The sequence below is a fragment of the Molossus molossus genome, unplaced genomic scaffold (genome assembly GCF_014108415.1).
Source record: "Molossus molossus isolate mMolMol1 unplaced genomic scaffold, mMolMol1.p scaffold_m16_p_1, whole genome shotgun sequence".
In the NCBI taxonomy this organism is placed as follows: Eukaryota; Metazoa; Chordata; class Mammalia; order Chiroptera; family Molossidae; genus Molossus; species Molossus molossus.
In genome coordinates, this window is record NW_023425344.1 from 85,042,416 (window position 1) to 85,063,166 (window position 20,751).

The 20,751-nt window shown below is 40.6% G+C and overlaps 1 protein-coding gene across 4 annotated transcripts in view; it reads right to left on the reverse strand.

The window, feature by feature from the left end:
• PAPSS1 (3'-phosphoadenosine 5'-phosphosulfate synthase 1) overlaps positions 1-20,751 on the reverse strand; it is a 104,615-nt gene that overhangs the window by 5,782 nt on the left and 78,082 nt on the right. For all 4 annotated transcript variants that reach the window (XM_036267156.1, XM_036267164.1, XM_036267170.1 and 1 more), the window contains one exon: positions 11,811-12,040. In XM_036267156.1, coding sequence (XP_036123049.1) covers positions 11,811-12,040 — 230 coding nt within the window. The remainder of the gene's footprint in view (positions 1-11,810; positions 12,041-20,751) is intronic.

The window sequence follows — 20,751 nt, forward strand, 5'->3', positions numbered from 1 at the left end:
AAGCAGACTATGTGGGACCCTGTGGGACTGGCATCTCGTCCCACGTGGGGCACACTAGGCGCATGTGGCCAGCATCTTGACTAACTCCAACGTGCAATAACACTTGGCCTCTTGTTGTTGATTTTAAATCTTTACAGCCATCTGCTGTCTTTCATTCCACATATGTGGCCATCAGAGCCGCCAGCACAAGCTGTTCACAGTGACAAGGTCTGGGGTCAGCACAGGTCTTCGAGTGCATCTTCTGACGGTTCATCTTCAGTGAGGCCAGCTTTTTAAAATGAGAACTGGGCGATAAGTGATCAGAGAAGCACAGGATGGTAACTTGTAAGTGAATCGAATGAACTGTTTGGGGTGTATTTAATTTTCCATCCAACTGGAGTGAAGTTTATATATACTACAGGGTACAAAAAAGAATTCTTAAGAATGAGGTAAAAAAAAAGTCATTTTTTCTCTATCACATAAATAGCTATTTATGGCTTCCTTTCCAGGAACTAAAAAGCACTGGTTGACATCATACACAACAAGTTTAACAACTTTTATTTCCAAACCAAAGGCCAGTTGAAATACACAAAACATTTAATGAACCCAAATCCTTAATTCATCCTAGTTTCCTCCCCGATCCCAGTCTTATGAATAGAAGTTAGAGAACAGCTTCTACCAGATAGTCAAACAGCAAATCGCCAGGGTTTCCTGAAGTCACTGCAGTCAGCTCAGTTTTCTTTTACCATCAACAGTCATGAAATCAAGAATCGACTACACTGCAGAAGAACAGGGTTTACTGTTGGCTTTTTGTTTTCTTTACTGAGGTGTAATTAACATATAACACTGTATTCGTTTCAGGTCTACTACATAATGATTGGACATTTGTATTGGGAAATCATCACTGAAATACATCTAACATTCATCGTCATACACGGTTACCAAAAATCAGATTTTTTGTCGTGATGAGAACTTTTTTTTCCCCACTGTGCTTAGCATTTATTTATCTTTTATTAATTAATTTTTTGTCACAGATGTTTCTCCTTTTCCCCCCATAGACACCCTCCTCCCGATCCTCTCCCCCCCTCCCCCCGCCACCAGCACTGTTGTCTATGTCCACTGGCTATGCTTATATGCATGTAGTTCTTTGGTTCATCCCTTTATTCCCCCCAGCTCCTCTCCTCTGGGGTTTGTCAGTCTGAACCATACTTCTTTTTGTCTCTGGGTCTATTTTGTTCATTAGCTTATTTTGTTCATTATATTCCATGAATAAATGAGATCATGTGATACCTGTCTTTATCTGACTGGCTTGTTTCACTTAGCATAATACTCTCTAGGTCCTTCCATGTTGTCTCAAAGGATACGAGATCTCTCTTTCTTATAGCTGCATAGTACTCCATTGTATATATGTACCACAGCTTTTTTTATCCACTCATCTATTGATAGACACTTGGGCTGTTCCCAGATCTTATGATTGTAAATAGTGCTGCTATGAACATGGGGGTACATATATTCTTTCTGATTGGTGTTTCAGGCTTCTTAGGGTATATTCCTAGAAGTGGGATCACTGGGTCAAATGGAAGTTCAATTTTTAATTTTTTGAGGTAACACCATATTGATTTCCATAGTGGCTGCACCAGTCCGCATTCCCACCAGCAGTGCACTAGAGTCCCCTTTTCTCCATACCCTTGCCAACACTTGGTGTTTGATGATTTGTTGATGGCGGCCCTTCTGGCAGGTGTGTTAATAGTCGTTTTAATTTGCATCGTGATGAGAAGGTTTAAGATCTAATTGCTTAGCAGCTTTCAAATATGCAATACAGTATTACTACCTATAGTTACCAGACTGTACTTTTCATCTAGTTATTTATTTTATAACTAGAAGTCTGTAGCTCTTGACTAACGTCACCCATTCCCCCACCAAAGTGTCCTCTGTATCTCTGAGCTTAAGAACAGGGGTTTTTAACTGAGTGCCAATGGACAGGTTTCAAAAGGATCCACAATATCGTGACGGGCAAAACTTTGGGTTTCTGTGCTTTCAACAAGAAAAGAATTCCGTCACTTTTCATCTGCTTCTGAAAGAAGCCTCTGATCACTCAAGAATGGATCTCAGTTTTCAGGAAACTATTCCTAGGCGCTCTGAGATGCCCATCACCAGAAAAAATTGTCCAGGAAGGGGCATATGGCTGAGCTCCCCTCGGCAGACCACCCTGGACTGTTCTGAGCAGCACAACGACATGCGTGGACATGCTTCCTGTACAAGGCCTGCAGCAAAGGCAAGAGGTTCTCGAGACATAAACAATACATTTGTAAAGCATTTTTAAAAAGTAGTAGCCCGAACAGCTTAATTATTTGCAAGTTAACCAGAAAAATTAAATGAACCCAAGTACTGAATTCTAGATAACAAGGACATTAGTCTAACTACATTAAGCAATTTCCTTTATGTTTGTCACAGGATTTATTTGTTTTGTTATCTGGTTTCTACTATTGTGACATGCTATTGTCCTCATTTATTTAGAAACCAGGATTTCTAGTACTCTCAAAATACACAGATCAGCTCCCAATATCAAAGTAAAAAGAAGTCTCTGAGAAAAAAAAAAGGAACGCTTTTTTTTTTATTTGTTAATAATGATGAAATAATTAAGAAGAGCATAAGGTACCCAAGTATGTCAATATTGTTGCAAACAGAAGTGATTTTGCTACAGTGTCTCCTCCTCCCCAGGGCCAACATTCAACAATTCTACAGGACAGGTGCCCACAACAAAGAATCACATGGCTCTAAACACCCACGGAGCCAAGGATGAGAAAGCCTGCTAACTGGCATAACAGACAGGGAAAATCAGTGCCTGATTATATATGATTTGCAGCTATTTCCTCTTGGAACTCTTTACAAGATCAGTGGATAAGCACAGCTCTGCACTCGAGGGAGAGCATAGCCAGATCTCAATGAACACTGCAGCACTGGAAGGTACAGGTACAGAAAAAAGATACCCCATGTTTGCAAGAGGAAGGGGTGGGAAGAGGTGGGACTAGGTGGGACAGGCAGATGCCACCTCCCTCAGTGAAACCTGAAGACATGAGCAGAAGCCTCCCCAGCCAGCCTGCTCAAGTAGCATCACACATCACACCCAAAATAATGGGTGATATATGAGTGATATTTTTCTCTATCTAAATGCTTTCATATTTTTTTTAAAACGTACTTTTAGCCCTGGTTGGTTTGGCTCAGCGGTTAGAGCATCTCCGTGTGTGCACAGCCCATCAGGACTTGGAGCACAGTATAGTACCAGAGCGGACAGTAAAAAGCCATTGAAACGTGTGCAGAGAACTTCTAATAGCATGGAAAGATGCCCATGAAAAGGAAATAATAAAAAGCAAGAACGAAATTCGACTACATCATGCACTCAGTTATGCTCATTATGTTAAATATATGCATAGAAAACTCCAAGCAAAGCACCCAAAATAATGGGTGATATATGAGTGATATTTTTCTCTATCTAAATGCTTTCATATTTTTTTTAAAACATACTTTTAGCCCTGGTTGGTTTGGCTCAGCGGTTAGAGCATCGGCCCACGGACCAGAGAGTCCCAGGTTCGGTTCCCATGAAGGACACGCACCTCGGTCCCCGGCCCTGGTTGGGGTTGTGTGGGTGGTAACCAGTGGATGTGTCTCTCTCACATCGATCTTTCTCTCTTTCTCTTCCCCATCTCTATCTGAAGATAAATGCAAAAATGTCCTCAGGTGAGGATAAAAAAATAAAATAAAATAAAAAATAAACACGGCCCTGGCCGGTTTGGCTCAGCGGTTAGAGCGTTGGCCTGCGGTCCTGAGAGACCCGGGTTCGGTTCCCGCTAAGGGCACGTACCTTGGTTGCAGTTTGTCCCCGGCCCTGGTCAGTTGTGCGGGTGGCAGCCACTCGGTGTGTTCCTTTCGCATCGATGTTTCTCTCTCTCTCTCTCTCTGTTCCTCTCTCTCCCTCCCACTCTACCTGAGCAAAGGGTGGAAAAATGTCCTCAAGTGAGGATAAAAAATAAAAATAAATAAAAATAAAAAATAAACACGTACTTTATTGGTTGACCACTGAGGGAACTCATTCCATTCATCCTTTATCCACCCAAGAAGCCATCAAACCAGGGTATCCCACTCAGCCACGAAGGAGCTTCCCAGGAACAAAGGTTTTAAAGAGTGAGCACACACCACGGAGACCTACTTTCCTTCCACCCGCCAGAGTTAACAGCACCTTGCACTGCTTTCTGGGAGACCCAGACCACTCTATCCTAAGCACCAAGGGAAACATTTTCCTGAGAACTGTCTCATTTGCTTCTTCAACTTTTCTTCTAGTACAGACAGGTGTGTCCATTTATCCCACCAGAGTCAAGCCTCGTCAGGGTTTGGGGATAGAGAGAGAAGGAGCAGACCTTTGACCGGATCTGGTTCAAGGCTACTTCGGCTTCCCTGACACTGAAACAGTAAATCCTCGGGAGTCTATGCGAGCTCACTGGAGTTCTAGCCCGGGGCCTTACACTGCAGCCTGCTTCCCAGTGCAGGTCCCTCTCCCCTCCCTCCTTCTCTCTATCAGAGGTTATGGCTCATGAAAAGCAGCACATAGAATTTGCTGGGTTTTATAATGGAAATACACAACATCTCCTTAAGATGTCCTATCATTCATTCCTAATGTTAACCATCAGAGAAAAAAAGTACTTTAATTTTATTTCTAGAATACGTAAGCCTCTTGTTTCTCTAGAATGTTTACCAAAGAGGGGTCTATAAAAGGATAAAAACAAATAATGTACATTTCCACATCATCTATTTCATTACTGATCAAAGGAAATCTTCCATAAAAATTAGGGAGAAGCCCTGGCCGGTGTGGCTCAGCAGTTGGAGAGTCAGCCCGTGGACCGGAGAGTCCTGGGTTTAGTTCCCACTAAGGGCATGTACCTCGGTTGCAGTTTGTCCCTGGCCCCGGTTGGGGTCATGTGGGTGGCAGCCACCTGATGTGTCTCTCTCACATCAATGTTTCTCTCTCTCTTCCTCTCTCTCCCTCCCGCTCTATCTTAACAAAAAAAGAAAAAAAAAGAAAAAAAAAAAGTCCTCAGGTGAGGATTAAAAAAAAATAAGATAAAATAAAATAAATAAATAAAAATCTATTCCAGTTCCTACCTTTCAAAGAACTGCCTTATCTGGTCCCTGTCCATCTCATCATCCTCCTTTCACTCTCTCCTCTACCCCACCCTGGCCTTCTTTCCAAACATTCCTTGAGTCTTCTCACCTCAGGACCTTTGCATGTGTTTATCCCTTTGTCCAGAATGCTAATACCTTCCTCTTTATGAAGGAAATGCCTATTCATCTTTTGGAGCTCAGCCCAAATGTCACTTGCTCCAGGAACCCATCCCTGATAACCCCAAGGTGGTCAGACAAGTTTTAGCAGAGCTTCCTGTAAGTCTTCTGCAAAGCATTTACCACCCTGAATTAATTCTGTTTAATGGGTTACTGTCTGTCTTCTGTAAAATGTAAGTCTCTGAGGGCAACAACAGAATCTGCCCATTTTCAATTATCGTGCCCACACCTAGCAATTGCATGTACGTAGTAAAGATTCAATAAATAGTTAATAAATGAATAAAGCACAGTAAAATCAGAAAGTTTAGTACTAATTTCAATATAACATGTTGACTTTAAAATAAGACTGTTATATACAAATATAATATATAATTTCAAAGATATACACACTAGTACATCCCTAATTATGAGTCAAATGTATAGTCGCACAAAGAAGACAATACAATAGAATATAAATTAGATCTTATCTATACTAACAGTCATGCAATAACTTCCCTTGGTAAAATATGTGCAAAATCTACAAACACAAAATGACACTCAGTAAATTCTGCAGTTACTGTCAAAACATATACAAGTTTTCAGAAGGAACATCAAAATTAATGAAAACGAAGTATTTATGAATTAATGGAAAAGAATGTTCCCTGACACTCTAACAAAAATACTTGTGTATTGAAAAGACTACATGGCAAGAAAGGGGAAGAAAAAAATTCACACAAGAAGTATCTCAGTGGTCAACATGACGAGACTTGGATATGGAAAGTGAGGCGAAAGAATAAAAGACTTCAAGAATCTACATAATGGGAAGAACAAGTAACTAAGGAAACTTAGGACTTGAAGATAGATGGAGGGAAAGGTAAAGTTGTTTCTGGATATTTTAAGGGACATTAAGAAGTCTAAGCAGAAATGCCCATTACGCCCTGGCCAGTTTGGCTCAGCAGCTGAGCATCGACCTGCAGACCAGAGAGTCCAGCTTCGGTTCCCACTAGGGGCACGTGCCACAAAAAAAAAAAAAAAAAAGAAAGAAATGCCCATTAGTTGGGTAGACAGAATGTTAAGATGGCCTTCATGATCTTTACCTCATGGTGTTACCATTACATGTCATCCATCATATGGCAAAAGTATCTTGCGGACACAATTAGTTACTAATGTGCTGACCTAAAACAGTGAAATTATCTGAGTGGGTTTAACTAATTATTCAAGCCTTTTAAAAGCAAAGACTTTTCTTGGCTGATAGCAGAAGGGGAAGTCAGGGAGATCTGAAGTAGAGAGGGAGGTTTCAGGCTGAGATGAACGGGCCCCCAGGGAGGGACCTCACAGTGGCTTCTAGAAGCAGAAAGCAATCCTCAGCCAACAGTCAGTAAGAAGACAGGGACCTGAATCCTCTAATCATAAGAAATTGAATTCTGCAAACAAGGGTCATCTTGAAAGTGGATTCTTTCTAGAACCTTCAGATAAGAGCCCAGTCTGGCCAGAGTCTAGTCTAGTCCACCCAGACTTGTGACCTAAAAGAACTGTGAGGTAATAAATGAATATTACTTTAAAGCCACCAAATTTGTGGCAATGCGTTACACAGTAATAGAAAGCTAACACAATTGGGAACTTGGAAACAATGAAGTGTGTATAGCTTTAAGAGTCACCATATAGAAACTGCTAGAATAGATGAGCTCTCCCGTGGAAAGTATATAAAAGAAGGAAAGAATATATGAAAAGGCCTTGAAGGATACCTATATTTAGAATGTTTTTGGTGTTTTTTGATGACACTAATAGAACATTATTTCAGGTATACTCTAGTATTAAAATGTATGAAAGAAATATTCTATTGATAATGTGGAAATAATGTCGGTAAACATTAACATCCACCTGCCCCTTCATTCACTCGTCTCCTTCCACAAGGCACTCTCACTTACGTGTGCTCCCCGTGTCAACTGCCATTTCGATAATGTGAATCATAATCTTACATTTGTCCAAATACAAGATTTACTACATAAAGGAGAAAAACACTACAAAAAAAAAGTATCTCTAAAAGCTTACAATATCTGAAAGAATGGGCTTTAATCTTGTAGTCCTAAAACTAAATTTCCTTGAGTCACTATTATAGCTAATATGAACCTACTTAACTTCCTAAGTATAAACAGATGATTTTTATCATAATTCCTATCAATAATATCTTGCCTGAAATGTTTATGAAGCTGGTTTTTCACCCTAAACCTTGTCTTACACTGGTATTTAGTCAAATCAAAAGCTACAAAATCATTAATTACATAAAAGTTGGCATTGAATAATGTCCATTAATCAAACCTAAGCCAACCTCATATGTGCATAATTAATAACTGTTTTCTCACTACATCAAAGACTATTGCCTTTCCACAAAATTTTAATCACTTTCCAACATATTCCCATCAACTTAATTATATTTGAACACAATATAAAAATTTAGAGAACTAAGGCAGTTTTAAAGCCTCCCAAGTTACAATTTATTAAGATTTGCTAACTCAAAAAAATTCCAAGAAAATGAGCCACTCATGCAACTAATATAGAATTCATCATTGGAAAATCTTATGAGAACTGATGTAATTATTCAGCTTTTGAATGATTAAAAGAGAGACTTAAAGCAATACTACACAGGAAACATGAAAGTTATCAAGGGCCTCCCAGCACATCAGTCAGCTAACTACATGCAGATGGTTCTAGGGTCCTGCGTGTGATTAAATCAGCTGATCATGCAAAGAAGCCACAGTAATGAAACGTAGCGGCACAAGGAACATGTAAAATCTCTTTCTGGTTTTGTTTCCTTAACTTGTAATAATGGAAGTGCACCTGAGTTTTATGTATTTGGCCACTAGTTGAATGATTCTGTTTTTTTCTCCTCACTCTGTAAGTGACTGATCATTACTTTCAAAACATCTTGTACACAATTAAACAAATAAATTGCGTGCTGGGCGAGAAGCAAAGAGTTGCCTGGCCCAGCACTCCGTCTCTGACACTGTATGTTTTATAAACTTGTAGAAAGGCAATGCTGGGGAGCTTTGCAAATAATTTCCCAAGTAGGCTTCTCCCATGACTAAATACAGTAGTTCCCCTCTTATCTGAGAGGTATACATTCCAAGACCCCCCACCAATGGATGCCTGAAGCCTCAGATAGTACCGAACCCTATATATAACACATTGTTTCATTCATATATATATACACACACACACACACACACACACACACACACCCCCCTATGGTCAAGTTTAATTTATAAATTAGGCTCAGTAAGAGGTTAACACCAATAATTGATAAAATAAAATATACTGTAATAAAAGTTATGTAAAGGCCTCTCACAAATTATATTACAGTACTGTACTCCCATTTCCCCTCAAAGAAAAGCACCTTACGCCTTCTCTTTGGCGTATCTGAACTGCCAGCATCACTACTCTTGTACTTTGGGGCCATTATTAAGCAGAAGAAGGGTTACTTGAACATAAGGGTTACTGATACTTCAACAGTCAACCTGATAACTGAGATGGTACTAAGTGACCAACAGGCAGGAAATACACAGCGTAGATACGCTGGACAAAGGGTCATGATGCGTGTTCCCGGGCAGGACAGATGAGATGGTGTGGGGTTTCATTACACTACTCAGAATGGCATGCAATCTAAAACGTATGAATTGTGTATTTCTGAAATTTCACCTTTAATATTTTCGGACCAGGGTTGACAGCAGGGTAACTGAAACTATGGGAAGCGAAATTTCAGTTAAGGGGGACTACTGTAAATTAGAATCTCTGTGAGTGACTCTATAATTGTAACCACAAAAGGACAGAATTATATTAGAAACTTTTTTACTTTCCTTAATATTTAATTTATATTTTCACGTTTAATCACCTTTTGTGGTACTGTAGTTCAAGGTTTACTATAATTTCTTTTATTTTTCCTAAAACATTTTTTTTTAAGCTTCTAAGGCATCTCTTTGGTAGAAATAACCTATTTACAACTGTTAGCACACCAGTTTTATAGCTGCTTTTTTTTAACAGTGAAATCATAGTGTGTGTTTGTATATTTGCATAAGTATATATATAAGGTGGGGCAAAAGTAGGTTTACAGTTGTATGTGAAACAGAGCTTATTCTTGTGTTATTATTTATTAATTATTGTATTATTTTCCAAACAACTGTAAACCTACTTGTGCCCCACCCTGTATACATATATATACACACATATATATATACACATACATATATATGTATGTATACACACACATTTTTAGGCCAAAATAAAACTAAATATGCCATGACTCAGAACTATTTCTAGGTGTTGGCAAACCTTGATTTTGTACAAGGGTAAAATGTTCTGTTTTATTGCAAATTCTTTTCATGATGTTGTTCAGAAGTATACTAGCATCTGGGCCAGATTTCAGATGTTCAGAAAACAACAGTCTAGAATTGCTCTGGTCTTGAATTCCACACCTAGGCCTTAGGGAACACAAGTCTTTTATTCCTGCACCAGTTATATCAGCTTTCTCTCTTCATTGACTCAAGATTTTCCTGTGTTTTAGCTACAATTCGTCACTCAGGATAGCCTGCTATCATCTAATACTGTGCATTTTCTCCAGAATTATTTATGTCATTAAATGAGAAGCCAACAACTTCCTCTGATAATGGTCTCTCTTTATCTAGACAACTTATTTATCTCAAAGGAACTAAGTAACACATTTATGTCCCTCTCAGAAACAAGAAAATATTTTAATTTTTAAAAAGGTTTCTTTTTCTTCTTGTCCCCACCATTAAAAAATAGGCCACTCCAAATGAAGATGCAGGGTCAGGGTCAGGTCAAGATCATTCTTGAACACAGAGTCAGCTTACACAACCACGGAGAAAACAATGAGAGCTCTCAGATTACAGGTACTATGGTCAATTTTCAACTGTCAGTAAAGGTACACTGATAAAACATAAATAAAAAATAGTCCATCTGGTGTGGCTCAGTGGTTGAGCTTTGAGAGGTCACCAGTTCGATTACCGGTCAGGGCACATGCCCAGGGTGTGGGCCAAATCCCGCAGCGGGGGGAGGCATGCAGGAGGCAGCCAATCGATGTTCTTTCTCACTGATGTTTCTCTCTCTCTCCCCCCCTCCCTTCCTCTTTCTCTAAAATCAATAAAGAAAAAAATAAAAAATTTACCAGTTCTATTTGCTAAACATGAATTATAACTGGTACTAAAAAAAAGCAGGTAGCCCTGGACAGTTTTGCTCAGTGGTTAGAGCGTCGGCCTGCGGTCCACAGAGACCCGGGTTCGGTTCCCGCTAAGGGCATGTACTTTGGCTGCAGTTTGTCCCCGGCCCTGGTTGGGTCGTGTGGGTGGCAACCACTCGATGTGTCCCTTTCACATCGATGTTTCTGTCTCTTCCTCTCTCTCCTTCCCGCTCTAACTGAATAAAAAATGGAAAAATGTCCTTGGGTGAGAATAAAAAAAAAAAAAGCAGGTAGACTAAATATGCAGATGTAATTATATTAAATAGGTGGCAATCAAGAAAACAATTCACATGTACAAGCACCTTCTAAGAATAAAAACTAGGTGCTACAGATCATGGAAAGAACCATCGGTTGTGAGCATGGAGGGAATCCCCTTGTCCACGGCCGTCATTCTAGAGATGAAGAGACAAGGCCAGAGGTCACTCAGGACTCTCAATCACACAGCACGGATGAGCTAGAACCTGCAATTTCTGATTCAAAAGCCTCACTTTGTCCCTCTAAATTACAGAGTGCGGTACCTACTGATAGCATCTACACATAGAAATTAATAGTTTCGTCAGTCAAAGGGAGAGCAATCCATTCTTAATACTACCATAACGTGTACTAAAAGCCTGTTCATCTGCTGCTCCTCCCAAGAGCTCTGAAGTAAGAAGCTGCACCCTTACTGGCCAGGAGCACTGGCTGTGGAACCACCATACCTGGGATCAGCTGTTGGCCGCCGACTCCTGGCTCTGTGACCTTCTACAAGTATTTGACCTTCATATGTCTCAGCTTACTACCAATCTATATACTGGAGATAATAATATCTATGTACCCACCTCATAAGATTGCTGTAGGGAATAATTGACTTAATATCTGTAAAATAATTAGGAGAGTGCCTGTCACATAGTGATTGCAAGAATATCAAACTCTTTCTCACTACGCAGATGCCTGGGCTTAGCAGAGTAATGAACATCACTAAGTCCTTGAACCACTTCTCTATGTTCCGTGAGATACAGATGTGGCGGACACAGAAATGTCAACACTGCCCTTAACTACTTCATGACAAAATTCCTGCAATCATGAACCATGAAACCCAATTCAATTTTTATCTCTAACTTCTGGAATATCAAGAAAATACTTTCCTTGGTATGCCTGTCTCTGAAATGGGTACAGTGAAGCTTATCATCAGTGAAGTTGCTGTCAAGAGGAGACAGCACGTGAAAGCCTTGGGAGCAGCTCAGAACACAAGGTATTTCATAGACGGGAGCAGAGAATGTACACTTACTGTTCGGAGTCATAGTAGTCCATACGCTTCTTTTTCTTGTTGTAAGCTGCAACACGAAAGGGCACTATTTCCAAAGTGATTAGGCCAGGGGCCATTGTCAGCACTTTGGCACCGTGGGTTGGCTCATACAGATCCTTCCCTGTCTCTGGGTGAGGCATGCCAGCAGGGTCCCGTCCAACAATGTAGAAATTGGCTCCCGCAACCATCCGTGCTCTGCAGTGCCACTGGACCTGGAACAAAAGATCTCGTATTGGATATCTATGCTTTTATGGCCAGTCCTTAGAAGCAGTAAATGAAAAATAAATGCATATGCTTCTTATACAATCCATATCTTATCAGTAGGAAATCTCAACAAATTTAAATGTATAACTTTGGAAAACCACAACAGAGGTGGTTACAATCCTTCCCCCTCAAAACAAAACAAAACAAAACAAAATACCTAGAAGTATCAATGTGTATAGGTGTTTATGCATACGTGTTCATATTTTTTTACTTATAGGATATGTGAGTATATATGTATCTACATCTATGATTTTACACAACTACTAGATATCATTTATATGCAGCTCAAAATCTAATCCAGGAAGTCAGAAGTCAGGGTAGTGGTTGAACCTTTGAGGGAAGCGACTGGAAGGGGCTTCTGGGATAATGGTAATGGTAATGTTCTGCTGTTTTTTGTAGCTTTTTTGACAGATAAAATGACAAATAAAATTGTATATATTTAAAGTATACAACATGATGACCTGATATATGTATACACAGCAAATTATTTACCACAATGAAATGAACATCCATGACCTCACATAGTTGCTTTCTGTGTGTGCTGAGAACACTTAGATCTACTCTCAGCAAATTTCAAGGATACAACACAGCTATTGTTAACCACAGTCACCCTGCTGGACACCAGATCCTCAGAGTTTATTCACTTTATAACTGGCTGATTCTGGAAAGAAGAGCTGGTCCCGATCCACTCTGATGCCAGTTCTCCGAGCCCCTGGCAACGTTTCTGGATCCGGGCGGGTGCTGGCGAACGCCGCGCTCGCTGTCAGTTAACTAAGCTGTGCGTACACTGTACCTTCTGTCCTTTCTCTGTGTTATACTTTCACAGGTTAGAAAAACTACTGGATGAGCCCTGGCCGGTTTGGCTCAGAGGTTGGAGCATCGGCCTGCGGACCAGAGTCCGGGTTCGGTTCTCGCTAGGGGCACGTACCAAAAAAAAAAAAAAACTACTGGATGAAAATGATTTAAATTATTTGAATACGTATATAAACTGGTACAGTACTGAGAAAATCAAGTAGCTAAGTGATTATGACCCAAGAGAGTAGGTAAGAATTAAACATGGCGTTTGGCTGCCTCCAAAACTAGCCTGTACTTTCACAGTAAGACATCATTTAAAAACAACAATTAGTCGAACACCTAGAATTTAGACGTTCAGGTAACTGTAAGAGATCATTCTCATTAAAATTTGAAGAAAGCAAACCCAAAGGTTAAGTGATTTGGCCAATAAAGTATGGAGCAAACCCAGGTCTGGAAATCTGTTTTTAGCTCCCTTTCCCAGTAGGCTCCATTATTTACTAATGTTTACAAAACCATCTCTGTTCACATGAAAATAAGGTATACATAATGAACACTACATACTGTTTTCAATTTCTCTCTCTTGACAGTTTCCCTTGTAACAGGCACGTGTCTATTTATCGACATGTTTAGAAAGTGCAATAGCGTGAGGGCAACCATAGCCCACACCTGAGCTGGTCACCCTGAGGAGTTTGCGTTTTCAGTTGTCTCTACTGACATCTACCTCTTTGTTTTCAAATGACATTCATGTACTACCATGTCTTGACTGTTTAATTTCAGATATTATATAACGTAGACAGTATTTTCACATTATTTTTCCTACTATAAATGATGATGCTTGGCTTTTACTCCACTCTCATTCTCTATCCCATTTATCCCAGTAAATACAGTGGCACATTTTTGGTGAAATCAACATTCACCTGTAAAAATAAAAGTTTTGGGTTTTTGTTTTTTTTTAAATCCTCACCCAAAGATATTTTTACATTTACCTTCAGACAGAGTGGGAGGGAGAGACAGAGAGAGAAACATCGATGTGAGAGAGACACATCAATTGGTTACCACCTACACGACCCCAACCAGGGATAGGGACAGCACCAAGGTACACGCCTTTGGCTGGAACTGAACCCGGGACTCGTTGGTCCGCAGGCCGACGCTCTAGCTGCTGAGCCAAATAGGCCGGGGCTAAAAACAGAAGTTTTAAGTAAACTAATACAATCGTCCCTCGCCACTTCGCACTTCGACTCTTGTGGCTTCACTCTATCATGGTTTTTTCAAATACTATACTACACTAGATTTGAAAAAACTGTGACAGAGTGAAGCTGCAAAAAGTCAAAGCGCGAAGTGGCGAGGGATGATTGTATAAATAAAGAATCCTACTTCGTAGAATTTCATTTATCGCAGTAGAGTCTGGAAGTGATTAACCCCGATAAACGAGGGCCAACTGTACTGTATATGAAACATGTGAGCACTTAGAACAAACAGCACCTGGTACTGAGTAAGTACACAACAAATGTTAGCTGTTATTATCATCTTTTTGTTAGTCCTCTCTTTGCACAACTGTTTATCCTAGAGTTAATCACTGTCTTGATTTTTTTTCACTCGCTTAGTTTTCCGTCCCCTCTGTGTCTATGTACCTTGCACTATGCTTTTTCCTGACCACACTGTTAAATACAACTCCCAGCCTGCCTTGCAGTGTGGCCATGTGGCTGAGTTCTGGCCAAAGGAGTGAGAGCCAAAGTGAGGTGTGCCACCTGCAACTGTGGAACATGAAAAAGCCTCCCGAGTTCTATCTTAGTTCTTTTCCCTCCATGCGCCAGCTGAACAGAGAGGACGCCAAGGACCTGCACCTTTTTCTGCGATAGCATTAATTCTGTGTGCACTGAGCTGCAACAGTTCTGTCTGAACAAAAGAGCAAAACATGGTGTTAACAGACCTCTGCTCCCCAAGTATGCCACTTCTTTCTCTCCCCACCCCAATTCAGCTCTTCATGAAAATTCTGCGCACTCCCTCTACCCCTTCACAGCAGTCACACGAAAGACCTTTGCTAGTTCGGACTCAGAATTTTTATCAAGAGGTCAGAATTTTATCATCAGATAACCACTTTGCAACTCTACTTAAATGAAAAATCTTCTCTACCTCATGCAAATTAATGGCTGCTTACATAGCGTGAAACTAAAAGGTCAGTCTGAGTTCCCCGAACTTAGGGGAACTCACTTTGCTCATTAAATATGTCTAGACCTTTAAATCATTCAAGTACCAAAAGGTCCACAAACTGGGAATGTATGGCTTAATTTTAATATTTAAGGCAGCTCAGATCATTTAATCCAACCACCTCCACCATCTTAAAACAAGAGAGGAAACTGAAGCCCAGAAATATTAGCACCCTATAGGGTCACCAAGTATGTGGTTGGTGGCAGTGGCCACTTATAATTTTGTCTGGTAAGATAACCAGCCAATTAAACGGCTCTTGGACTTCTCAAGGTTACGTGAGCAAATGGAAACACACCAAACAAGAAGTAAACATTCTGCTGCAGGTGACCTGAATTATTTTCATTTACATTTTAGTGAATGGTGTCCCTATGAGAATACTTCTCAAACTGTAACAGACGTGAATAAGTAAAACACATGTAACTCTTCCAAGAATACCTGCTGTGAGTTAACTTATAACCTACTGAAAAGGTAATATGCTTTAATCAAAAGAATGCAAGTCAGCTCAGAGCCACTGCTGCAGCTGGTTAAGCACAGGCTCTGGAGTCGGGCTGTCCACATCCTGACTTTGCCCCTTGCGAACTGAGTGCCCTTAGGCAATTCCCTTATGTAGCCTCAGTTTCCGAATTTATAAAAATGAGGATAATACTTAACACATAAGATTGATAGGAGATTTGAAAGCACTCAGGACAGCAGCTGGCCCTCAATAAACATTGCTGCTGTTACTATTATTCTGTAAAACATTCCCTGCTGATCCAGTTAAATTAACTGTTTCCTAAGCAGTGTTTCTATAGAAATGCATTTGTTCTATAAAAAGATGACACATTGCCTAGAAGATGGTCACTAACAACCCGTAAGAGCTCAGCTGCCAGTTTCTCTCTCCAGCAGACTGAGGTCAAGATGTATTAGTTATCTCTTTAAGCCCAGTGGTTGGCACAATGTCTGAATACTGAAGAAACACAAGGTGATGTCCAAAGGTCTTCTATAAAGCCTTACAGGAATCGATAAATAGCCAAGGTAACAACAAATGACTTTCTTTCTGCTTTTCTTGCATCTATGTACCAAGTACCAAATAGCTTTGCCACTTTTCTCTGATTATAAAAGTAATTTAATTCAGATGTGGCAAACACTGCTGGACGCCGACACAACTGATTTCTCTGAGGCTTGATTCTAGAGGATGAAAATGCCATGCCCTGGATTTCCCGGTCTTCCCTGCCATACAGCCCGTACAGCGTGGGCACCTGAGCAAATAACGGGGCCTCCGGAAGTCTGCTGGAAGATTTCCGAAAACCTTGTCCTCCCTAATAAGTCTCAACTCAATTTATCGAAAATGTCTTTACGTCACATTTATTTTTAAATCCTCACCCGAGGATATTTTTCCATTTCTCTTCAGATAGAGTATGGAGGTGGAGGAGAGAGAGAGAAACATCGATGAGAGAGACACATCAATTGGTTGCCTCCCACACGACCCCGAACCAGGGCTGGGGACCGAACCACAACTGAGGTACCAGTCTGCACTGCTCCTGAGGAGTGAGACTCCATTGCAATTATTTCCCTAATGCTCCCTCTCTTCCTCTCTCCCTCCCCATCACTCTGCTTGCAAGGTTCATCTTTATATCACTTTATTTCATCATCTTTATATCATCTTTATTTCCAGCAGACTACTAGGTGCATAAGTGTGGTTTCCTTTGAGTTTATTTTTTCTAAGATTGGAGGCTTCTTGAATTTTTAGGTTGATGTTTTTCAACAATTTCGGAAAACTTGCAACCATCATTTTTTTCAAAATATTTTTCTGCCCCATTTCTCTCTCTCCTCCTCTTAGAACTCCAATGACACATATGTTAGATGGCTTGACATTTTCCCCATCGATTTCTTTTTCTTTTTTCAAATAATTTCTATTAATCTTACTTCTGGTTCACTGATCATTTCTTCTGCCAACTCTAGTCTGATTATAAGTCCATCCAATAAATGTTTTCATTTCAGATATACTTTTTTAGCCCTTCACTTTCCATTTGAATTTTCTTTGTTTCCATTTTTTTTCCAAAATTTCCCATCCTTAAACCATATTTTCCTTTAAACAGCTTTAATGCTCTTATTTGGTCATTCTAACATCAGCAGCATCTCAAGGTGTATTTCTAGTGACAGTTTTTATTCTACATTATAAATCACACTTTCCTGTCTCTTCCTATTGCCAGTAATTTGTTACTGTATGCTGCACTGCCTTTGTTTTAAGGAGGTAATTTACTGGCACCTCTTATCTTTCTGAGGTTTGATTATTGATTTAGAGAGAGGAAGGGACAGAGAGAGGGAGAGAGAGAGAGAGGGAAAGAGGAAGAGAGAAACATTGATCAGTTGCCTCTTGTACGTGCCCTGGCCAGGGATCAAACCTGCAACCAGGGTAGGTGACCTGCCCAGGAATGAAACCCTCCACTTTTCAGTGTATGCGCTCCAACCAAACCACACCGGCCAGGACAGGTCTGGCTTTTTATGCCAACTGTCAATCTATTGCCCCTCAACTCCAAATTTACCCTTCAGTACTTGAGATAATGGATTGAACTCATTGAGCATGTCTCTTTAACAGCAAGCACGATGTTAAGTTTCATCAATAGAGGGCATTACAGGGACATTGCAGGAGGAAGGGGGCATCAGTGGTGCCTGAGAATAGGGATAACTGGTGGCATTCTGGTCCAGGAGCAAGCCCAGAGTACATAATCTTTCACAAACTCAAAGCCCTAGCCTGAACCCAGTGACCACCTTGCTGCAGCCCTCCTAATGCAGACACTGGGGCACCCTAAGTCTCCCACCAGCAGGGGTTCCCTGATTCCCTCCCAGCCTGAGCTCACCTGTGCCCAGAGGACTGTTTCCTGCATTCCTCTCAACACGAGCATCACACACTGTGCACCTCTCTGGCCCAAGTGGCTCCCACATGCCCTGGCCCACTCTGGGCAGCAGTCTGTCAGCCTCAGTTAGCCTGTGCACCAGAGGGTTGTGTCCGTCCTGCTTTCTGGCTTCTGTGAACCGCTGTGGTCCAGGCAATCCACTGACTTTCTCTCCCACCCATGGGATGATACCATACCTTTTTCAGTGGGGCCAGTGGCCCACCCTCAGGGAGGTGATCCCTTTTACAAGTCTGCCCTTCCTTTGGTCATCTCCCTCAATTCTAGGGTACCCTTTAGAGTTCACTTTACATTTTCACAGTTACTCCCCTATTGAAGTTTAATAATTCGTTAAATTTCCCTTATTCGATTTCTATGCAATCTTCGCCTCCTAATGGAACTCAGAGAAATACACTGTCTAGGGTAAAGTAAAGGGTGGTCTTTACTCAAAAGGCATGTTTTTCTGGTGTCTCAGTTCAGTGCCTGGGGTGTTTACAAGGTCTCTCCACGAGCTGGGCTGGAACGTCATCTTCCGGCACTATGTAAGCCAACCCCTGGCATGCCCATTCCATCCTAGACCACTGCAGCACTCTCCACTAGGCCCCAAGTCTGGCCCTGCACAAAGGCAGTCCAAGGCACCATGGGGAACATCCTCACGGCCTTCTGGTGCCTCCATTCTGTGCTGCATCCTCCTCTCCGGTAAGTACTCTGCGGGTCTCAGCAGATGTAGCAGCCCCCAAATCTAGCCTCTGCCTCCTCAGCCCAACAGGGCCACCATGTTCCACGTGGATTCCCACAGTCTGTGCTGCGGCCAGCACACCATCCCCAGGCAAAGAACCAGGGTAAACGGGGTTCACGGCGTGTGCTTCCTGTCCCTCCACATTATATTCCTGTTGTCCAATGCTGCAAACAGGTGCTTCACGTACTTAATCAATTTTATAGTTGTTTTCAGCAAGAGGGCAGCCTAGTACCCAACACTTCATCATGACCAGAAGCAAACGTCTAGATATACTTTGAAAGTTGAAGGAGCATTGTTTTTGTGGATAAACCAGGCATGGGTTATGAGAGAAAATGATGATTCCAAGGTCCTGTAAGAACTGCGATCCTCTGAGATGGGGGAAGCTAAGGATAAAGCAGCTTTGGAGGGATAAAACGAGGCCACTAACAATGTCCACATGTTAAATTTGAGCTGTACATCAGACATTCGAGGCAGTTGGGTATATCAGTTTGGAGTTGAGAAAAGAGGTGTGAATTACAGATAGGTATTTGAGCATCATCAGCACAGAGATATCTGAAGCAGGAAACTGGATGAGACCATCACAGGGGGTTGCATGGATACAGAGGAAAGGAACATTGGGGACTGCAATGTAAAGGCATTAAAAGATCTGAGTATTTCCTTAAGAAGAGAAAGATGGGCCCAAAAGCATACAATGTCAAGACTTTAGCTATAAATTATCAAATCACTTCCCAAAAAAGGTATCCAGGTTGAAAAACTTGTGGATTATTTGGCTCATAAACTGGCAAAAACATTTTTGAAAGTAATTTTCATTCCCATCTAAAGCTGGATAGTTGCATTTCACTGGATCCAGAAATCCCACTTCCAGAAGAAACTCTTACGCACGTGCATGAGACAGACACCAAAAAATTATAGCAGCACCATTCACAATGGCAAAACCGTATATAAAACAAAAACAGAACACGTGCAACAAAAAAGAAAACATGAATGTTCCACAATGGGAAAAACACAGATAAATAAATTAAGGTATGTTCTAATAATGAAACACTATGTCATATATGTGAAATGAACTAACTATTGCTACATACACAATGACATGGAAGAATCTTAGTAGCGTAAGGGCACCCATAAGTCCCCGAAGACTACATAAAGTATTGTACTCTTTTAGTCAAGTTGGAAAACAAGTTAAGCTAAATAATATATCACGTAAGCATATGTACATGTGATAAAAAAAAATGTGTATGAATGTATGTAAAGGTAAAGAAATAAAAAATATAAAATTCAAGATTGGAGAGGGGCAGGAGAGTTACTTTGGAAACTGTGGTATTTCTAGGATTTAAGATTCACAAAGAAAAAAACTGGTTCAACAAACAACGTATCTGTTTATCTCGTCAGCCATAAAGACTCTTCGTGGATTCTGTAGATCCAGTCAGTGAGAAAGCAAACATGTAAGTGCATAGTGATCACTCTGCTTATGTGAATGAAAACCGGTATAAAATTTCTGAAGGGCATGTTGATAATGTCAAAAACCCAGGCAATTCCAATTCCAGATGGGACTGGTAAGAGAAACTGAGAGATGCAGGCTATACTTCAGGTCACAGGCAACTGGTGCGCTCAGTAATTTTCAAAAATAACAAATACATAAACAATCAAAATTTTAAAAACCCACTCAAGGACCAATGATGACAGTGTACCGTACACCACAAATGATGATTAATCTAATTCTGTGCATCTGAGGTCCAAGCAAGATTGTTTTACAAAGCAATATTAATTTATACTCCCACCACGTTTTATTTTTTCAACATAAATGGTGGAAAACTTTACTAAGTTTCCCAGTTTCCTACAAAATTAAGTAGATACATCATTTAAAATAAACCTAAAAAAAGAAAACACATTTCTTAAAATGTAGCTAGCTCGAATTTTACCTACTCTGGTTCCTAGGGCTCCTACCTCACACTGCTCTAAATGTGTTTCAAATTACACACACCACGAGATTTTGTATTCATTACACAAGCTGGAAGAAAATTAAAGGATGTCTAAACTTTAC